The 17,357-nt window shown below is 45.6% G+C and overlaps 1 protein-coding gene across 24 annotated transcripts in view; it reads right to left on the bottom strand.

The window, feature by feature from the left end:
- Positions 1–17,357, bottom strand: part of LOC140409166 (transcription factor 4-like) — an 818,430-nt gene that overhangs the window by 90,787 nt on the left and 710,286 nt on the right. For all 24 annotated transcript variants that reach the window (XM_072497371.1, XM_072497372.1, XM_072497388.1 and 21 more), the window contains 4 exons: positions 11,088–11,223; positions 6,287–6,354; positions 1,814–1,892; positions 1,618–1,694 (listed from right to left, as the gene is read on the bottom strand). In XM_072497371.1, the coding sequence (XP_072353472.1) occupies positions 1,618–1,694; positions 1,814–1,892; positions 6,287–6,354; positions 11,088–11,223 (360 nt within the window). The remainder of the gene's footprint in view (positions 1–1,617; positions 1,695–1,813; positions 1,893–6,286; positions 6,355–11,087; positions 11,224–17,357) is intronic.

Raw genomic sequence — 17,357 nt, 5'->3', positions numbered from 1 at the left:
TCTCCAGCCAGGGGAAACAACCTATCAGTATCTGTCAAGTCCCTTCAAAATCTTGAATGTTTCAATGCAATCACCTTTTATTCTTCTCAACTCCAGAGAATGTTGACCCAATTTACTCAGCATAGGACAACCTTCTCATACCAGGGACCCAACCAATCTAGTGAACCTCTACTGTACTGCAAATTTATCCTTAAGTAAGCCTCTACTGGGCTTCTAGACGTACTGGATGTAAAATTGGCAGGATTTTGAGGGATGCATAGGAACCCACAATTTTTGCTTCCACAAATGGGGTCACAAATAGTGGGCGTGAGTGAAAGAAGTGTACGCATTCCCTCGGAAACAAATTTCCACTGGAACAAGAAGTTTTATTCATTTGTTCGTTTACAGGAGGTGGGTGTCGCTGGCTAGGCTGGCATTTATTGCCCATTCCTAACTGCCTTTGCGAAGGTGGTGGTGAGCCACCACTTTGAACTGCTGCAGTCTCTGGGGTGTAGGTACACTCAGTGCTGTTTGGAAGGGCTTTGACCCAGCAATAGTGAAGGAATGGTGATATATTTTCAAGTCAGAATGATGTGTGGCTTGGGGGGGAACTTGCAGGTGCTGGTGTGCCCATGGACCTGCTGTCCTTGTCCCTCTCAGTGGCAGAACTAACGGGTTTGGAATGAGCCTTGGTGAGTTACTGCAGTGCTTATTGGGGATGTGGGAGGCTTTGGAGAGGGTACAGAAAAGATTAACCAGGATTTTGCCCGGTATAGAGGGCAGTAGCTATGAGGAGAGGTTGGAGAAACTTGGTTTGTTATCACTGGAACGACGGAGGTTGAGGGGCGACCTGATAGAAGTCTACAAGATTATGAGGGGCATGGACAGAGTGGAGAGTCAGAAACTTTTTCTCAGGGTGGAAGAGACAATTACTCGGGGCATAGGTTTAAGGTGCGAGGGGCAAGGTTTAAAGGAGATGTACGAGGCAAGTTTTTCACACAGAAGGTAGTGGCCTGGAACTCGCTGCTGGGGGAGGTAATGGAAGCAGATACGATAGTGACTTTTAAGGGGCGTCTAGACGAATAGGATGGGAATATAGGGATAAGGCTCCTGGAAGGGTAGGGATTTTTAGTTCAGACGGGAAACATGGTCGATGCAGGCTTGGAGGGCCGAAGGAGTTGTTTCTGTGCTGTAATTTTCTTTGGATGTGGGGGTTGCTTGCCAGCATTTATTGTCCGGCTCCTTCCAAAACAATTAACTTTCTATGCCAGACTGAATTTTAAAGAAGAACATTTTTAAAAATACATTTTTGAATTAGTACTTTGAGTATTGACATATCCTTTTGACAAACATGAATGTGGCATTGAACACTACTGTTCCCAGACAGCAACTCATGAAGTTACCTTATCACAAATGCCACCATTTTTTTCCACCTGAAGTTTCTTAAATACAGAATTCTCTGAAAAACTTTATTTTGTTTATACACATCTGAAATAGCAAAACATAGTCTATTTTCCCAAATGAAGCAGCAGGGAAAAATCTTCAAAGACATTGCTGGATTAAGTGAATAAATGGAATAAATTTGTGCAACTTTATTTTGATAGCATATTGTTACATCCTTTTTTTCCTCACACCTACCAAAGAATGAAGTGGGCCTTCGTAATTGGGAGAAGATGGACCCTGGCCTCCATTTCTGGACCACACAGAGGTACCTGCTAATAATAGAAATCAGGGTTAAAAGCTTGGTGCTTAAGGTCAGGACACAAGGGGAAAGAAAACACCAAACCCACACACACACATTCAACTTGCCTAAAACACTGGTGGATTGTCTTACCTGTGAGAGTTGGCGGAGATCCAACAGGCGTTGATGGAGTTGAAGGGAAACTGTTGTTAGTGTGATCTGGTGAATAGATCTAAAACAAAAACAGGAATCTTTTTACAGAATGCTTTGAATCCGATCATCAGAGTGCACTTATACGTGTCTATGTCAGTACGAGCTGGCCATTCTATTTGTGCTTTAAGAATTACTGGTCTTTATAACTCTGGAAACTGTACACCAATTTTGCTCCACCGTTGAGCATTTTGTATTTGTTGCAAGTCTACAGCTGCTTCACAGTAAAATTTCCAAACGCGATAGATGCAAGTTATATTACCGCCCAGTACAGATCAGGCTACAAACTCGGGGAAGTAGATTTGAGTCCCAGAGCAAGCAAATAGCAATAGGGCTGATATAAATAATGAACTTCTGTGTTATTCCCATGTTCTCCCGGTGTCTGCGTGGGTTTCTTCTGGGTGCTCCGGTTTCCTCCCACGATCCAAAGATGTGCAGATTAGGTGGATTGGCTATGATAAATTGGCCTTAGCGGTCCAAAAAGGTTAAGTGGGGTTACTGGGTTACGAGGATAAGGTGGAGGCGTGGGCTAAAGTAAGGTGCTCTTTCCAAGGGCCAGTGCAGACTCGATGGGCCAAATGGCCTCCTTCTACACTGTAAATTGTATGATTCTATTATTGTTTTGTTATTACAAAGCCACAGGCTCAATTATGGCCCATTTGCTCAATGACGGCTCCGTAGGCACATTCCAGTCAGCCCCACTGACCCACTCAGTCTCTGTAACTGAGCAAATTTATTCACGAGAATAAGAGAAGTGTGTTCATGGTCTGAAGTTGTTGAACTTAATGTAAAGTTATGGGTGGCATGGTAGCACTGTGTTTAGCACTGTTGCTTCACATCACCAGGGACTCGGTTCGATTCCCGGCTTGGGTCACTGTCTGTGCGGAGTCTATATATTCTCCCCTTGCCTGCTTGGGTTTCCTCCGGATGGTCCGTTATCCTCCCACAGTCCAAAGTTTGCAGGTTAGGTGAATTGGACATTCTGAATTCTCCCTCAGTATACCCGAACAGGTGTTGGAGTGTGGCGATCAGGGATTTTCACAGCAATGTCATTGCAGTGTTAATGTGAGCTTACTTGTGACACTAATAAAGATTATTATTATTAAAAGTCCGGAAGGCCGCAACGTGCCTAATCGGAAGACGAGGTGCTGTTCCTTCAGTTTGCGCTGGGCTTCACTGGAACATTGCAGCAGTCCAAGGACAGGCACGTGGACATGAGTTGAAATAGCAAGCGACAAGGTCTGGATCCAGTATGCGGACAGATTGAATGCGTTCTGCAAAGCTCAGAGTAGAGCATGGGCGGGATTCTGCGGGAATCGGCGGGGCGGGCAACTCCGGCGCCGAGAAGTGGCATGAACCACTCTGACGTCGGGCCGCCCCAAAGGTGCGGAATCCTCCGCACCTTCAGGGGCTAGGCCTGTGGCGGAGTGGTTTGCGCCCCACCGACCGGTGGGGAAGGTGCTTGGCGTCACGCCAACCGGCGCCAAAGGGCCCCTGCTGGCTGGCGCAAGTTGGTGCATGCGCGGGAGCGGCAGCGTGTGCTGGCGTCATCCCAGCGCATCCGCAGGGGGGGGTTCATGTCCGCGTCGGCCATCGCGGAGGACCACAGTGGCCGACGCGGAAGAATAGAGTGCCCCCACGGCACAGGCCCGCCCGCGGATCGGTGGGCCCCGATCGCGGGCCAGGCCACTTTGGGGGCACCTCCCGGGGTCAGATCCCACCGCGCACCCCCGAGGCCGCCCGCGCAGCCAGGTTCCACCGGCAAATACCTGGTGTAATATATGCCGGAAGGACTGGCCTGAAACGGGCGACCACTCGGCGCATTGCGGGACGGAGAATCGCCAGGGGTGCTGCTGCCAGCGCGGCACGATTCCCGCCCCCGCCAAATCCCCGGCGCCGGATAATTCAGCAGCCAGCAGGGGCGGGATTCACGCTGCCACCCACCGATTCTCTGACCCGGCGAGGGGTCGGAGAATCCCGCCCCATTTATTTCAGGAGTCTTGTGTCGGGCATGCATGCAATGTGGCCTGCCCATCGCCACATGCAGGCAATGTGGCTTGCCCATCGCAGCTGCTCGAGCAGGACCAGTGCCTTGATACTGGGGATATTGAACTGGGAGACGATGCTCACGTTTGTATGCCTATCCTGCCTGTGGATTTGCAGGACTTTGCGGAGGCAATGTTGGCGATAGCTCTCCAGGGATTTGAGGCATCTGCTGTATATTTATTGGCCATGTTTCTGATACATACAGGATGGCGGGAGCCACGGTTGCTCTATAGACCATGAGCTTGGTGCTGGATTTAAGGTCTCGGTCTACGAACACTCTGTTCCTCAGGCGCCCGTAGGCGGCACTGGAATCGATGCTGGATTTTATCGTTGATGTCTGCTCACACCAGGAGGATGCTCACGAGGTAATGGGAAATGATCCACATTGTCCAGGGGCTCACCGTGGGTCTTAGTGGTCGGGGGAAGTTTTGTGTAGCAGGAGCTTGTAACTAAACACTCAATCTCTGGACCATTTTGGTAAATCTCCACTGTAAATTCTCAAAGACCTTCACATCGTTCCTAAAATGTGGTGGCCAGAACTGGACTTGTGGGGGTCTAACCAGTGCATTATAAAGGCTCAGCATAACTTACCTGTTTTTATACTCAATGCTTCTGTACATCTCACATGCATTGTTCTGTCACCTGTCGGGGAAATATCTTGTACACACTATTTTAAACACACACACTGCACATGGATAGTTGGACATTTATGTTGATAAGTGAGTAGGAGAGGTGGAATGGGGTTAAGTGCAAATGCTGAAAAATCCACTTCATGCTGATCTCCACCCAATGAGACCTTGTAATGCAAACATTTTTTGTATGAAAAGGATGAACTCATTCATCTCCAGTCTTGCGTCCTTCTTTGAATGCCCATATCACAAAAAGCTGATCTAAGGAGGCCTATTTCTTACCGAAGGACGGAATTTTCCCATTTTGGTTTCATGTCATGCATTGACTAAAACCTGGCGTGTAGCTCTCCAACTGCACAGCTAAAATTTAGTCCGATCTTGAGCATCTAGGGGGCATGGTTTACGCTGTGTCCAGGTGGTGGGGCGGGGCCTGATTGAACTGTCCTTTAAAAAGAGCGCCCAAATCAGCACAGAAAACAGATACCGCAAACCCCAGCCCAAAGGGGCTCCCCGAGGAGTTCCCCTTGACTCATTCACATTTTTCCAAACCTGTTGTAAACCTCATCGATGTGACATGACGTTGAGGTTTGAATATTCAGTGGGTGGGTGGGTGGGGGGGGGGGGGCTCGGTAATGAGATTAAAATATATGCAAATCTATTGAAATGAGGTTCTCGCCCATTGTGGGTGTGAACCTCGTTACATCACTGGTGAGGTGCATGGAATATCAGGAAACACGATTTCACTGGCAAGAATCTCATTTCCCGATTCTCGTGAGATTTTGTGCCCCGTGCCATTCTCGCTGACAGCGGACACTGGTGCCCAATCCCCCTCCCATACCATTATATGAGATGCACAAGAGCGGTACACTGAATTGTGTGATTCTTCTGGCCCCAGCTCCACTCATGGGCCTAGAAATTGGCTTGTGCCCACAGGCGGTGGCAAAACCAGTGAGGGCCTGCAGCTCCACTCTCCGACAATTTAGCCCACCCCCAGCGTGTTATGGTTGCAGGGCGGGCTGGCGTGGATTGAGTTGGCTACCAGTCGACTTACCTTCTGGGGAAGTGAGGGGGATGAGCGATCTGCCCTCATGCATGAACTGCAACCCTATGTCTCTCAACACTGTGGAGCAGTCCCTTAACGCTACAATACCAAGTGTCAGATCCATGCTTTCACCGAGTCACTTTGTTGAAAGAAATATATATTGACAGCAAAATTCTTAAAAGAGTAAATTCCCCATTACCATGCTTTTCTGAAACCCAGGGATAAATATCTTGTTAAAATTTCTATTCTCTGGGATTTAATAGAAAAAATGCCCTGCTGTTTATAAGAAAAAAATACCTCCTATGTGCTCGAAGTCCAATCTGGTTTCTAATCCAACTGGATCAACCCCATTTTCCCTGGTCAGGTCTTTTTGAATGCCACCACTACAAATTCCAACTCAATGTAGCCATTGTAGGTATTGTGCCAGACAGCCCCTGCAGCTGTCTTTAGAGAAGATTATGCCATTAAAAATAAAATTCAAATCCCATCCAGGCAGCCAAAAAGTTTGGATTAAATCGGTTGCGCCCATAAGTAATTATCTGTAAGAATATCCTCGTCTCAAATATGTTGAGGTTTTCCATTTCACATCAACGCATTACACGGCTACCAGATATATAAAACAAGTTTTTTTTAAAAACCTCCCTTACCATTCACAGTCTCTCCCCCATTCCAACACAAGAGAAAATGAGAATAACTTACTGATGCAAGTGCTTTACCCAGTGCGTCGCCAGTCTGTGAGTTGCCAGTTGGCACTCCTGATCTGGACACTAGAACCAGAGAGAATAGAAATCAAAGTTAAAGTTACTCAAATTAGGTCACAACCTGCAGAAGCATTCCAGCATAATATTTTACTTGTGAGCGAAACAAACCCATGACATAGGGCTATGGAAACCCGCCAGATGACATCACGAATGTTGGAATGAAGCATTATGGGTTTTATTTGGTACAGATGGACTATGAAGTGGGGGGGAAAGTATCAAAGACTGAGTCTTTCACGCTTTCTGCATTTTTCAGACTTAACAGTAATTCCATGTAAGTTGTTTTAGCTGAAATGTCCTTGCCCTGTACTGAGTACATTTGAATTGCGTCATACATGTCAGAAGATACTGGTGCCTGGACCACCTAAAAACAGCTGCTCCCTTCTATTTAAGATAGCGTTCAGAGATGCACAGACAGAATGAGGATAGGTCTCAGCATGCTTAGTTTGAAAATCAAATGTCTGAGGAGAGGAAAACACTTGTGAAGGTTATGCTTCAGATACAAAAGGCACAAAGTAAGAGACAGTTCCCAGGGTGCCTATTTTCAAGTGCCAACCAGATGAATATGGTGAGAGAAAATCTCTTACTCAAAACCATGGCCAATCTTTTCAAACTGGGAATTAGGTAGATTCTTCAAAAAGAGGGCTATTAAAGGAATGGGAAGTTAGCAAGAGAAAATGATTAAAATATAGTGGCTCATGTGAACAAAAGCACTGGTGGGCCAAATTTCCTGTTGTTGTCCTCTAAATTCTATGACTCTATAATTCTGGAGAAAATATGGTCCAGGATTATGAAGTTATCATGGTAATAATTTATGAACACAAATATATGACACTGAAGCCAACTTTTCACTGCCCAAGCTCTGCTAATGATGAATATAGGCATCAACTCAGGTTGTTCCAAGTCTGTGTGACTTGGCACCAGGCCAAATTATACATTTAGACATTGATCTGTCAGCTGAGGTTAACTTCCTGCATTCTTTAAATAACTGATATACAAAAATAAGGATGTGCAAAGCCTTAGTTAAGCAATCATTAGTTCCAGCCATGGGGAAGAGGTTCACCTTCGGTGGAACTGGAAGACCCCACTGACGGGAAGGGGTGTAAAATTCAGCCTGATGTCCTTTGCTTGCAGAAGATTGATACGGGCATTGCTGTTGAAGTGGTATACATGGATTTTCAAAAGGCATTTGATACAGTGTCATACAACAGACTTGTCCACATAATTCTAGCTCAAGGAATAAAAGGAAAAGTAGGCACTTGGATAAGAAATTGGCTGAGTGAGTGACAGGAAACAGAGAGGGGTGATAAATGGAATTTTGCATTGGAAGTTCCCCAGGGATCGGTGCTTGCCCCCATGCTCTTCCTGATATATATTAATGACCTAGACTGTGGCGTTCAGGGCATGATTTCAATATTTGCAGATGATATGAAGATTAGAAACATTAACAACTGTGATGAAGATAGTTTAAACTTCAAAAGGACATAAACATGTTGGTGGGGTGGCCAGACAATTGGCAGATAAAGTTCAATGCAGAGAAGTGTGAGGTGATTCATTTTTATAGGAAGAATATGGAGAGACAATATAAAATAAAGGGAGAAAATCTAAAGGAGATGCAGGAACAGAGGGTTCTCAGTGTATATGTACATAAGTCATTGAAGATAGCAGTGTATGTTGAGAGATTAGTTAATAAAGCATAAGGTATCCTCGGTTTTATTAACAGGGGCATTGAGAACAAAAGTAAAGACGTCATGTTGAATTTGTTTAAGACTCTAGTTAGGCCTCGTCTGGAGTGCTGAGTCCAGTTCTGGGCACCATACTTGAGGTAGAATGTGAAGGCATTGGAAAGAATATGGAGGAGATTCACAAGAATGATTCCAGGATAAAGAACTGTAGCTATGAGGATGGAATAGAGAGGTTTGGTCTGTTTTCCTTGGAGAAAAGAAGGCTGAGAGTAGATTTGAAAGAGATATTCAAGATCCTGAGGGATACCGAAGGATAAATAGTATGAAACTGTTCTCACTCAAAATAACATGAAAATCTACAGGGCACAGAATCAAAATGATTGACAAAAGGAGTAAAAGTGATGTGATGAAAATGTTGTTCTCCTAGAGGGTGGCTGGAATTTGGAACAAATCTCCTGAGAGGGTGGTGGAGGCAGGTTTGATCGAGGTATTCAAAAGGGAATTGGATCGTTGTCTGAAATGAAAGAATGTGTAAGGTTAAGGGGATAAGGCAGGTAATTGGGCCTAGGCAGAATGCTCTTTCAGAGAACTAGTGCAATCTCAATGGGCTGAACAAACTCCTTCTGCGCTGTAAAGATTCTGAGTGGCCAGCAACTTAAAGCTCTCAATTAGAACGAGGAAAGGGGTTATGAGAAATTTCTTTATAAAGGGGTTGTTGAAACATGGAATGCCACAGTGAAAAGTGAATTAGAGTATTGCACCTTTTAATTGATAAATATTTGAAGCTGGAGGGAAGTTCAGAGGAAGGCATGGAGCAGTGGAATTGGTTTTGCATTTATCTAGCATAGACACAAATAGGGGAGGCGGTGGGATAATGGTATTGTCACTGGACTAGTAAACCAGAGACCCAGAGTAATGTTCTGGGGACCCAGGTTCAAATCCCACCACTGCAGATGGTGAAATTTGAATTCAATAAAAATCTGCAATTAAATGTCTAATGACGACCATGAATCCATTGTCAATTGTCGTAAAAATCCATCTGGTACACTAATGTCCTTTAGGGAATGAAATCTGCCATTCTTACCTGGTCTGGTCTACATGTGACTCCAGAACCACAGCAATGTGGTTGACTCTTTACTGCCACCTCAAGGGCAATTAGGGATAGATAATAAATGCTGGCACAGCCTGCGATACCCACATCCCATGAACAAATGAAAAATAACAACGGCATTACTATAATGTAAACTTCTTTTAATTGAAGTAATCCAGACTTTTATTGGAAACCTGTTTGCCAAAACCATGGGCATGTTCTCTGTTTTGGGGACTATGTCCCCACCCCGTCATAAAAACTGTGGACTTAAGGGACACATATTCCAAGCCCTGCAGGGGGCTAGCAGGGACACGGCGTAAAACTAGCAGCTTTTGCTCCAATGGCCGTGCCCTGCTCCGTGGCGGACTCAGACCACGGAGCTGGACATTAAAAATAGACCCCCTGATTGGCCGCATGCCTGACCGCCCGCCCAAACATTACCGGCCACATATAAGGACCCCCTACCCTCTGATCAGCCCGTCCCCGACTATCGCGGCCGTGGACTGAGTCCGCAGCCGCCATGCTAGTACCCTGACCGGCAGGACCACATTAGATCCATGCTGTTGGGACTTCGGCCGGTCGGGGGCAGAGAATTGCGGGGCGGGCCTCCAGCAATGGCCGCAGATAGGTGGTTTGCGGCGTGGCGTACTCGTTTTTCGGGGCCTGCAGAATCGGGGAACCGCTGCCGGTCCCGATTCAGTGCAGGGAAACGGATTCTCCGCCCTGGCGTCGGCCGCGATTTCAGCGTCGGGGTGCGGAGAATCCAGCCCTATTTCTCTGTGTCACTGTCACTATACTGATATTACTCAAGTGATGGGATGATGTTTTTAACAGAAAGTACGAGGTTTCCCAAAGAATTTTCATGAAAACAGTGCCTTTTTAATGATCATTTGACTGACTCAGAGCTTCAAACACACACCCAACTTTACATTCAGACATTACTTAAGAGTCTGAGGTCTTTTGGGTGCGGTTATCGCTAATGGCTTGAACATTTTATTTTTTAAGATCTTCTGGAATAATTTTGGTCTTCGTGACTGACAGTCTATTTGGAATTCTCAAAATAAAACGGCTTTCTCTTTATTGGATTAATTATAGAAGAAGGTCTGCCAGGTTATATGCATTAAGATGCTTTACAACCTCTTCTGAATCTTATACCTGCTTGAACAGTTGCTGGAAAGGTATGGTTTAATATTTGTTATTCTTATAATAACTGGAATATAGTATGGTAAAACACAGAAATAAGCTAATCATCCCACCAAGTCTGTGTGGTGTTTTTCCCTATGTGAGTCAGCTCGTTTAATCTGGCTTGCTGCTCATACCCTATAATTATTTTTTCAAGCAACGATTGAAGTCCTTTTAAAATAACTAACGGCACCGCGAGTATGAAAAGCAACATTCTGTCTAATCTCAGCAACACGGTAGAAGGGCCAAATATTTGATCGTAAAGAGGGTTAAGAAGCCAATGAGGTCCCAAGGATGGACCGTAAAAGCTGAAGAGCTTTTGCAGTAAAAGGCCATGCTTTGGCTATTAGTAGCAACATATATTCAAGAATAGACATGTTCTCCCTCTTTCCCTCCAAGCATATGCTCTTTTTGAGAGTTTACATTTTTGGAAATTATATTTAGTAACTCTGATGGTCATACAAAAACCAACAAGAAAAACAATGTGTACGATAGCCATGCTCTTTAACTCTGATGCGTTTACAGATCGCATCACGTTGTTCCAGTACAATAAATTGCTTGGCTTGGATTGACTGATTCAACAACCTCCAATCTCTCCAGAACATACATGCATCAAAAACCAGTAGCAGTGAGGAGTTATGTGCAACATTGGATACATTCAGCAAAGCTCTTCAGCTTTTCCCCCACACTACCAACCAGTGCTCCCTCGGCTATAATGTGCTTTGGAACATCCTGAGGATTTGAAAGGTACTATATAAATCTAAGTATTTTCCCCTGTAACTTACCCATGATGTTGTCTGTTCCATTGGCGGCGGGTGGTGTGCAGGACGAAGCACCATAGTGATTTGTGCCACTGCGGTGGAAACTGGACATCGGTGGGAGACTGGCATTGATGTCCGTTGAGGAGTGTGATGGGTAGCTCTGTGTTTTATATATATATTTATACATAATAAAGACATAAAAGAGGAAAAATGTATGAATTTCATATAAATGTTACTATCTCTAGATATGATCAGGTTGTGCTTTTAAACAAGTCTAATTTAACATTCTTCTGATGCCCATATTGAATCATAGATCACACAAACATTCACTCCCTCCACCACCGACGCACAGTGGCAGCCATGTGTATCATCTACAAGGTGCACTGCAGGAACTCACCAAGACTCTATAGGCAGCACCTTCCAAACCCATGACCACTACCATCTAGAAGGATAAGGGAAGCAGTTACATGGAAACACCACTACCTGGAAGTTCCCCTTCAAGTCAATCGCCAACCTGACTTGGAAATATATCGCTGTTCCTTCACTGTCACTGGGTCAAAATCCTGGAATTCCCTCCCTAACAACACTGTGTATCTACACCACATGGATTCAAGAAGGCAAAGAAGGCAGCTCACCACCACCTTCTTAAGGACAATTAGTGATGGGCAACAAATGCTGGCCTCGGCAGCAAAACCCACTTCCTGTGAAAGTGAATTTAAAAAAGACCAAAGAAGTTATTCAGTCCACCATTCCTATGTTAGATTTTTGAATTCATAGAATTTACAGTGCAGAAGGAGGCCATTCGGCCCATCGAGTCTGCACCGGCTCTTGGAAAGAGCACCCTACCCAAGCCCACACCTCGGGCGTCATTCTCCGACCCCCCGCCGGGTCGGAGAATGGCCGTTGGCCGCCGTGAATCCCGCCCCCGCCGAAGTCTCCGGTACCGGAGAATGGGCGGGGGCGGGAATCGGGCCGCGCCGGTTGGCGGGACCCCCCGTTCAATTCTCCGGCCCGGATGGGCCGAAGTCCTGCCCAGAAATTGCCTGTCCCGCCGGCGTAAATCAAAGCTGGTATTTACCGGCGGGACCAGGCGGCGTGGGCGGGCTCCGGGGTCCTGGGGGAGGGCGCGGGGCGATCTGACCCCGGGGGTGCCCTCACGGTGGCCTGGCCTGCGATCGGGGCCCACCATGGCAGAGGCGGAAGAGACTCTCCCCCACTGCGCATGTGCGGGAAACTTTCAGCGGCCGCTGACGCTCCCGCGCATGCGCCGGGAAACTGTCAACGGCCGCTGACGCTCCCGCGCATGCGCCGCATTTCCGCGCCAGCTGGCGTGGAAACAAACGCCATTTCCGCCAGCTGGCGGGGCGGAAATCCCTCCGGCGTCGGCCTAGCCCCTCAATGTTGGGGCTAGGCCACCAAAGATGCGGAGCATTCCGCACCTTTGGGCCGGCGCGATGCCCGTCTGATTGGCGCCGTCTTTGGCACCAGTCGGCGGACATCGCGCCGTTGGGGGAGAATTTCGCCCCTCCATCCTATCCCCATAACCCAGTAACCCCACCCAACACTAAGGGCAATTTTGGACACCAAGGGCAATTTAGCATGGCCAATCCACCTAACCTGCACATCTTTGGACTGTGGGAGGAAACCAGAGCACCCGGAGGAAACCCACGCACACACGGGGAGAATGTGCAGACTCCGCACAGACAGTGACCCAAGCCGGGAATCGAACCTGGGACCTTGGAGCTGTGAAGCAATTATGCTAACCACCATGCTACCGTGCTGCACTCTTTGAAAAAAACTACCAAAATAGTCCCTCACTCTTGGCCGTGGAATTTGTTTCCTTTTCAGGAATATATCCAATACCTGCTCCTGACCCCTTAACAGCCTTGGTCCAAACATGGACAAAAGAGCTGAACTTAAAGTGGGGAGAGAGTGACTACAATCAACATCAAGGCATCGTTGGATCAAGTGTGGCATCAAAGAGTCCCAGCAAAATTGAAGTCAACGAGAATCAGGTGAAAACTCTCTACTAGTTGGACTCATACCCAGCACAAAGAAAGACAGCTGTGATTGCTGGAGACTAGTCATCTCAGTCCCAGGACATCACTGAAAGAGTTTCTCAGGGTAGGGTTCCAGGCTCAAATATCTTCAACTGCTTCATCAATGACTCCCTCCTTCTTAAGGTCAGAGGTGGAGATGTTTGCAGATGATTGCACATGATCGCACATGATCAGCACTATTTGTCACTCCTCAGATAATGAAGAAGTCTGTGCCCATATGCAGCAAAACTTGGACAACATTCAGGCTTGGGCTGATATGTGCAAGTATCATTAGCACCTCAAAAGCCAGACTTTAACCATCTCCAACAAGAGAGAATCTAACCATCACCTCTTTACATTCAATGGCATTACTGTTTCTGAAGCCGCCCATTATCAACATCTAGAAGGTTATCATTGATCGGAAACTGAGCTGAACTGATCATAGAAATACTATGCCTACAAGAGCAGGTCAGATGTTGCGAATTCTGTGGTGAGTAACTCACCTCCTGACTTCCCAAAGCCTGTTGTGGGCTTAAAATCCTGGACCTTGGGTGGGACTTTGGCACAAAGACGTGCACGGTAGGTGGACTGGCCATACTATATTGCCCCTTAATTAGAAAAAATAAATAAAAATCCTGGAACTCCTTTCCTAACAGTCCTGTGGTTGTTGCTGCACCAGTTGGACTGCAGTGGTCTCAAGGTGGTGGTGCCGATTCACAGAGGAGTTTCAGAGGATACGGAATGTGAATTGACAAGTGAGTTGGGGTTTCAGAGAATCTTATTGGAGACATTTAATAGTAATGTGCCGTCAAAACTGGGTGGAATTATTTTCAAGCATGTGAAACAATACTCCCACTGGCTATCCTACAGCAAGTCGTAAGTCAGAATAGTAGGTGGTTTTTATTTTTGCAGGGCAGCTTTGTTGCAAATGCAAATATGTTGTTTTTTTATTCGCTCAGGGGATGTGGGCGTCGCTGGCTGGGCCCCCATTTATTGCAAATCCTTAATTGCCCTTGAAGTGAGTGTATTTCAGAGGTCGTTTTAAGAGTTAACCATATTCCCGGAGTCACATGTAGACCAGACCAGGTAAGGACAGCAGGTTTCCTTCCCTAAAGGACAATTGACAACGGTTTCATGATCATCATCCCATGGTAGGATATGAACCCAGAGCATTACCCCGAGTCTCTGGTTTACTAGTCGAATGACAATGCCACCTCTTCCCCTGTGTATGTTACAGAAAGAACAGTGCAGACATTCTTGTGAGAGTAAAGAAGAAGAAACATCAATTCCCCCTGGGGCCAACTTTTTTATCCACTGCAACAAGATGGCAACCATAAACACCCAGGCAGGGTAAGAGGGTAGGAGAGAAGTGAATCAAACGGTGGTGATACAAGTTGGTCTTTATAACATCTGTATATTGTAAGAAGAATGGAAAAGTTGTGGTGGTAAGGGGCTCTTGGAGGGAATGATTCTTTATTTCAATTGCCGTACAGTCAAACCTTAATGCGAAATCTTCACCATCTGAAGCCCCATTCCCAATCGCTACATGATTGGATAAGCTCTTGATAAGACAATTATCAAGAAAATCTTCACTAGATTGTCATGTAGTCAACACTGGATTTATTTTCCCATTAAAATAACTTTACAGATTTTGTTAATAAAAATAGTAGAGGATGCTAGTTTTCATTTCATTTTAGGAATCTCTAAAATCAATGTTCCTCAGCCAAATGGCCTTTTGTTTCCTCTCCTCTATTTGTGTTTTTTTAAACAGTGTGTTCACCAGGCACAGCGCAGAGATTGAAAACACTAGATTTTTCCATGCCAAGTAGCCCACCCAAATAGAAGCCGATGGGATTACAAAGAAGAGCTGCATTTGATTTACAAAAATATAAATTAAGCCATTATTTATAATAAATTGTAGAGGAAAAAAAAACAATGTGCAGAACTTTTGGACCATTTTTTAATTAGATGCACATTTTTCTTAATGGCTGTGAGCAGACATTTCCCGGGGTCTATACAGCAATATGATATGTTCAAAATTTTATCACGTTAACACGAGGAATGGACTGGAGTTTTTCTTAGACTTTCTTTTTTATTTTGCCCATAAAGGAGAAGGGCGGGCACCTATGCTGGAAGACATAAAGGTGTAAAACAGTAGGCAAAAGCGTGAGGCAAGGGTGAAAGCACTGTTAATTTTAATAGTATTTAAAAAAATTTAGAGTACCTAATTTTTTTTTTCCAATTAAAGGGCAAATAATAATCATCTTTATTGTCACAATTAGGTTTGCATTAACTCTACAGTTAAATTACTGTGAAAATTCCCGAGTCGCCACATTCCAGCACCTGTTCATGTACACTGAGGGAGAATTCAGAATGTCCAAATCACCTAACAAGCTCGTCTTTCAGGACTTGTGGGAGGAAATGAAATGAAATGAAATGAAAATCGCTTATTGTCACAAGTAGGCTTCAAATGAAGTTACTGTGAAAAGCCCCTAGTCGCCACATTCCAGCGCCTGTTCGGGAAGGCCGGTACGGGAATTGAACCGTGCTGCTGGCCTGCCTTGGTCTGCTGAGGAAACCCATGCAGACATGGGGAGAATGTGCAGAATCCGCACAGACAGTAACCCAAGCCAGGAACTGAACCCGGAACCCTGGCGCTGTGAGATAACAGTGCTAACCACTGTGTCATCGTGCTAGCGTGGCTAATCCCCCTACCCTGCACATCTTTGGGTTGTGGGGTTGAGACCCACGCAGACACGGGGAGAATGTGCAACTCCACAAGGCCAATGACCCAGGGCTGGGATCGAACCCGGGTCCTCGGCGCCGTGAGGCAGGAGCGCTAACCACTGCACCATTGTGTTACCCAATTTTACTTGTACTTTGATTGTACAAGGAAGGGATAAGTAATGGCAGTAAAGAAATAATGTAAGCGCAAGACATATGACCATTTGTGCATAAATTTATGTCTTAACAAGAAAACCAATAACAATAAGAGTCACAGCCAGTTTGTGTGGTGACTCGTCAGGTTATATGCCATCAGAATCACACTAGTTCCAAGCAAATAGATGGCATATTTCATATTTTCTATTTTGAGTGGGTGGAATTTAAGAGATAATAAATCCCTTGGATTGTCGCGAAAATTCAAGATGTTACCTATTAGCATGAGCTGCGGAGACACTTTCACTGTATTTGAAAGAACTTTGTGATGATTTTGAATATTGTAAGTGGAAATATGGATCAGTTTCAATGTAGAATACCCCAATTTAAACAAACCTGTCATGGTATGCTGCTTTTAGCTCCCCAATGGGTTAATTCATGGATGCACCATGCAGAATAGGAAGGTTGCATTTGTTTGTATTTATTCGTGGGATGTGCACACCTCACTGGCAAGGACAGCATTTAGTGCACACCCCTCATTTTCAGGTGGTGATGGTGAGTCACATTCTTGAACCTCTGTAGTCTGGTATAGTTAGACCCACAGTACTGTCAAGATGAGAATTTTGACCCAGTGAAGCTGAAGGAAGAATAATATAGTATCAAGTCAGGGTAACACGCAACTTGGAAGGGAACTTGAAGGTGGTGGAGTCCCAATGCATCGGTTGCCCTTGCCCTTCCAGGTAGAAGGTACTGGTGAAAAAGCCTTAGCAAGTAGCTACAGGGCATCTTGTAGATGGTACACACGACAGCCACTATGGTGGAGTGAGTGAATTGTAAGGTGGTGGTTGAGGTGCCAATCGAGCGGGGCTGAATGTGCTGGATAATGTTCTGCTTTTTGAGTGTTGTTGAAATTGATCACTGAAGTCTTCCACCTGGAGTACATTCTGTGGCTTTGGTATTGTCAGCGCATCTTTCAAGTGGTGTTCAACATGGATGAGTACTAATTCATCAGCTGAAGGAGGGTTGTAGGTGGTAATCAGTAGGAGGTCTTGTCCGTGTTTGCCATGACGCTATAAGACTTTAGAAGGTATGGAGCCAATGTTGAAGATGCCCAAGGCCACTATCTCCTTACTGTATACCACTGTGCTGCTGCCATTCCTTGTCCTGCCAGTGAAATGGGACATACCCAGGGATGATGATGAGACATTGGCTGAAACATATGATTCTGTGAGGAAAATTGCATCAGGCCGTTGTTTCGTTGATCCACGGGACAGTTCTCCCAATTTTGGCACAAGTCCTGAGTTGTTAGGAGGACTTTGCAAGGTTGATTGGGTTGGATGTGCCTTCTATAAGTCGGGTGCCTAGATTGATGCCAGGT

The sequence above is a fragment of the Scyliorhinus torazame genome, chromosome 3 (genome assembly GCF_047496885.1).
Source record: "Scyliorhinus torazame isolate Kashiwa2021f chromosome 3, sScyTor2.1, whole genome shotgun sequence".
Lineage (NCBI taxonomy): Eukaryota > Metazoa > Chordata > Chondrichthyes > Carcharhiniformes > Scyliorhinidae > Scyliorhinus > Scyliorhinus torazame.
The sequence above is the reverse complement of the archived record's forward strand: the minus strand, read 5'-3'. Positions and strand labels throughout refer to the sequence as shown.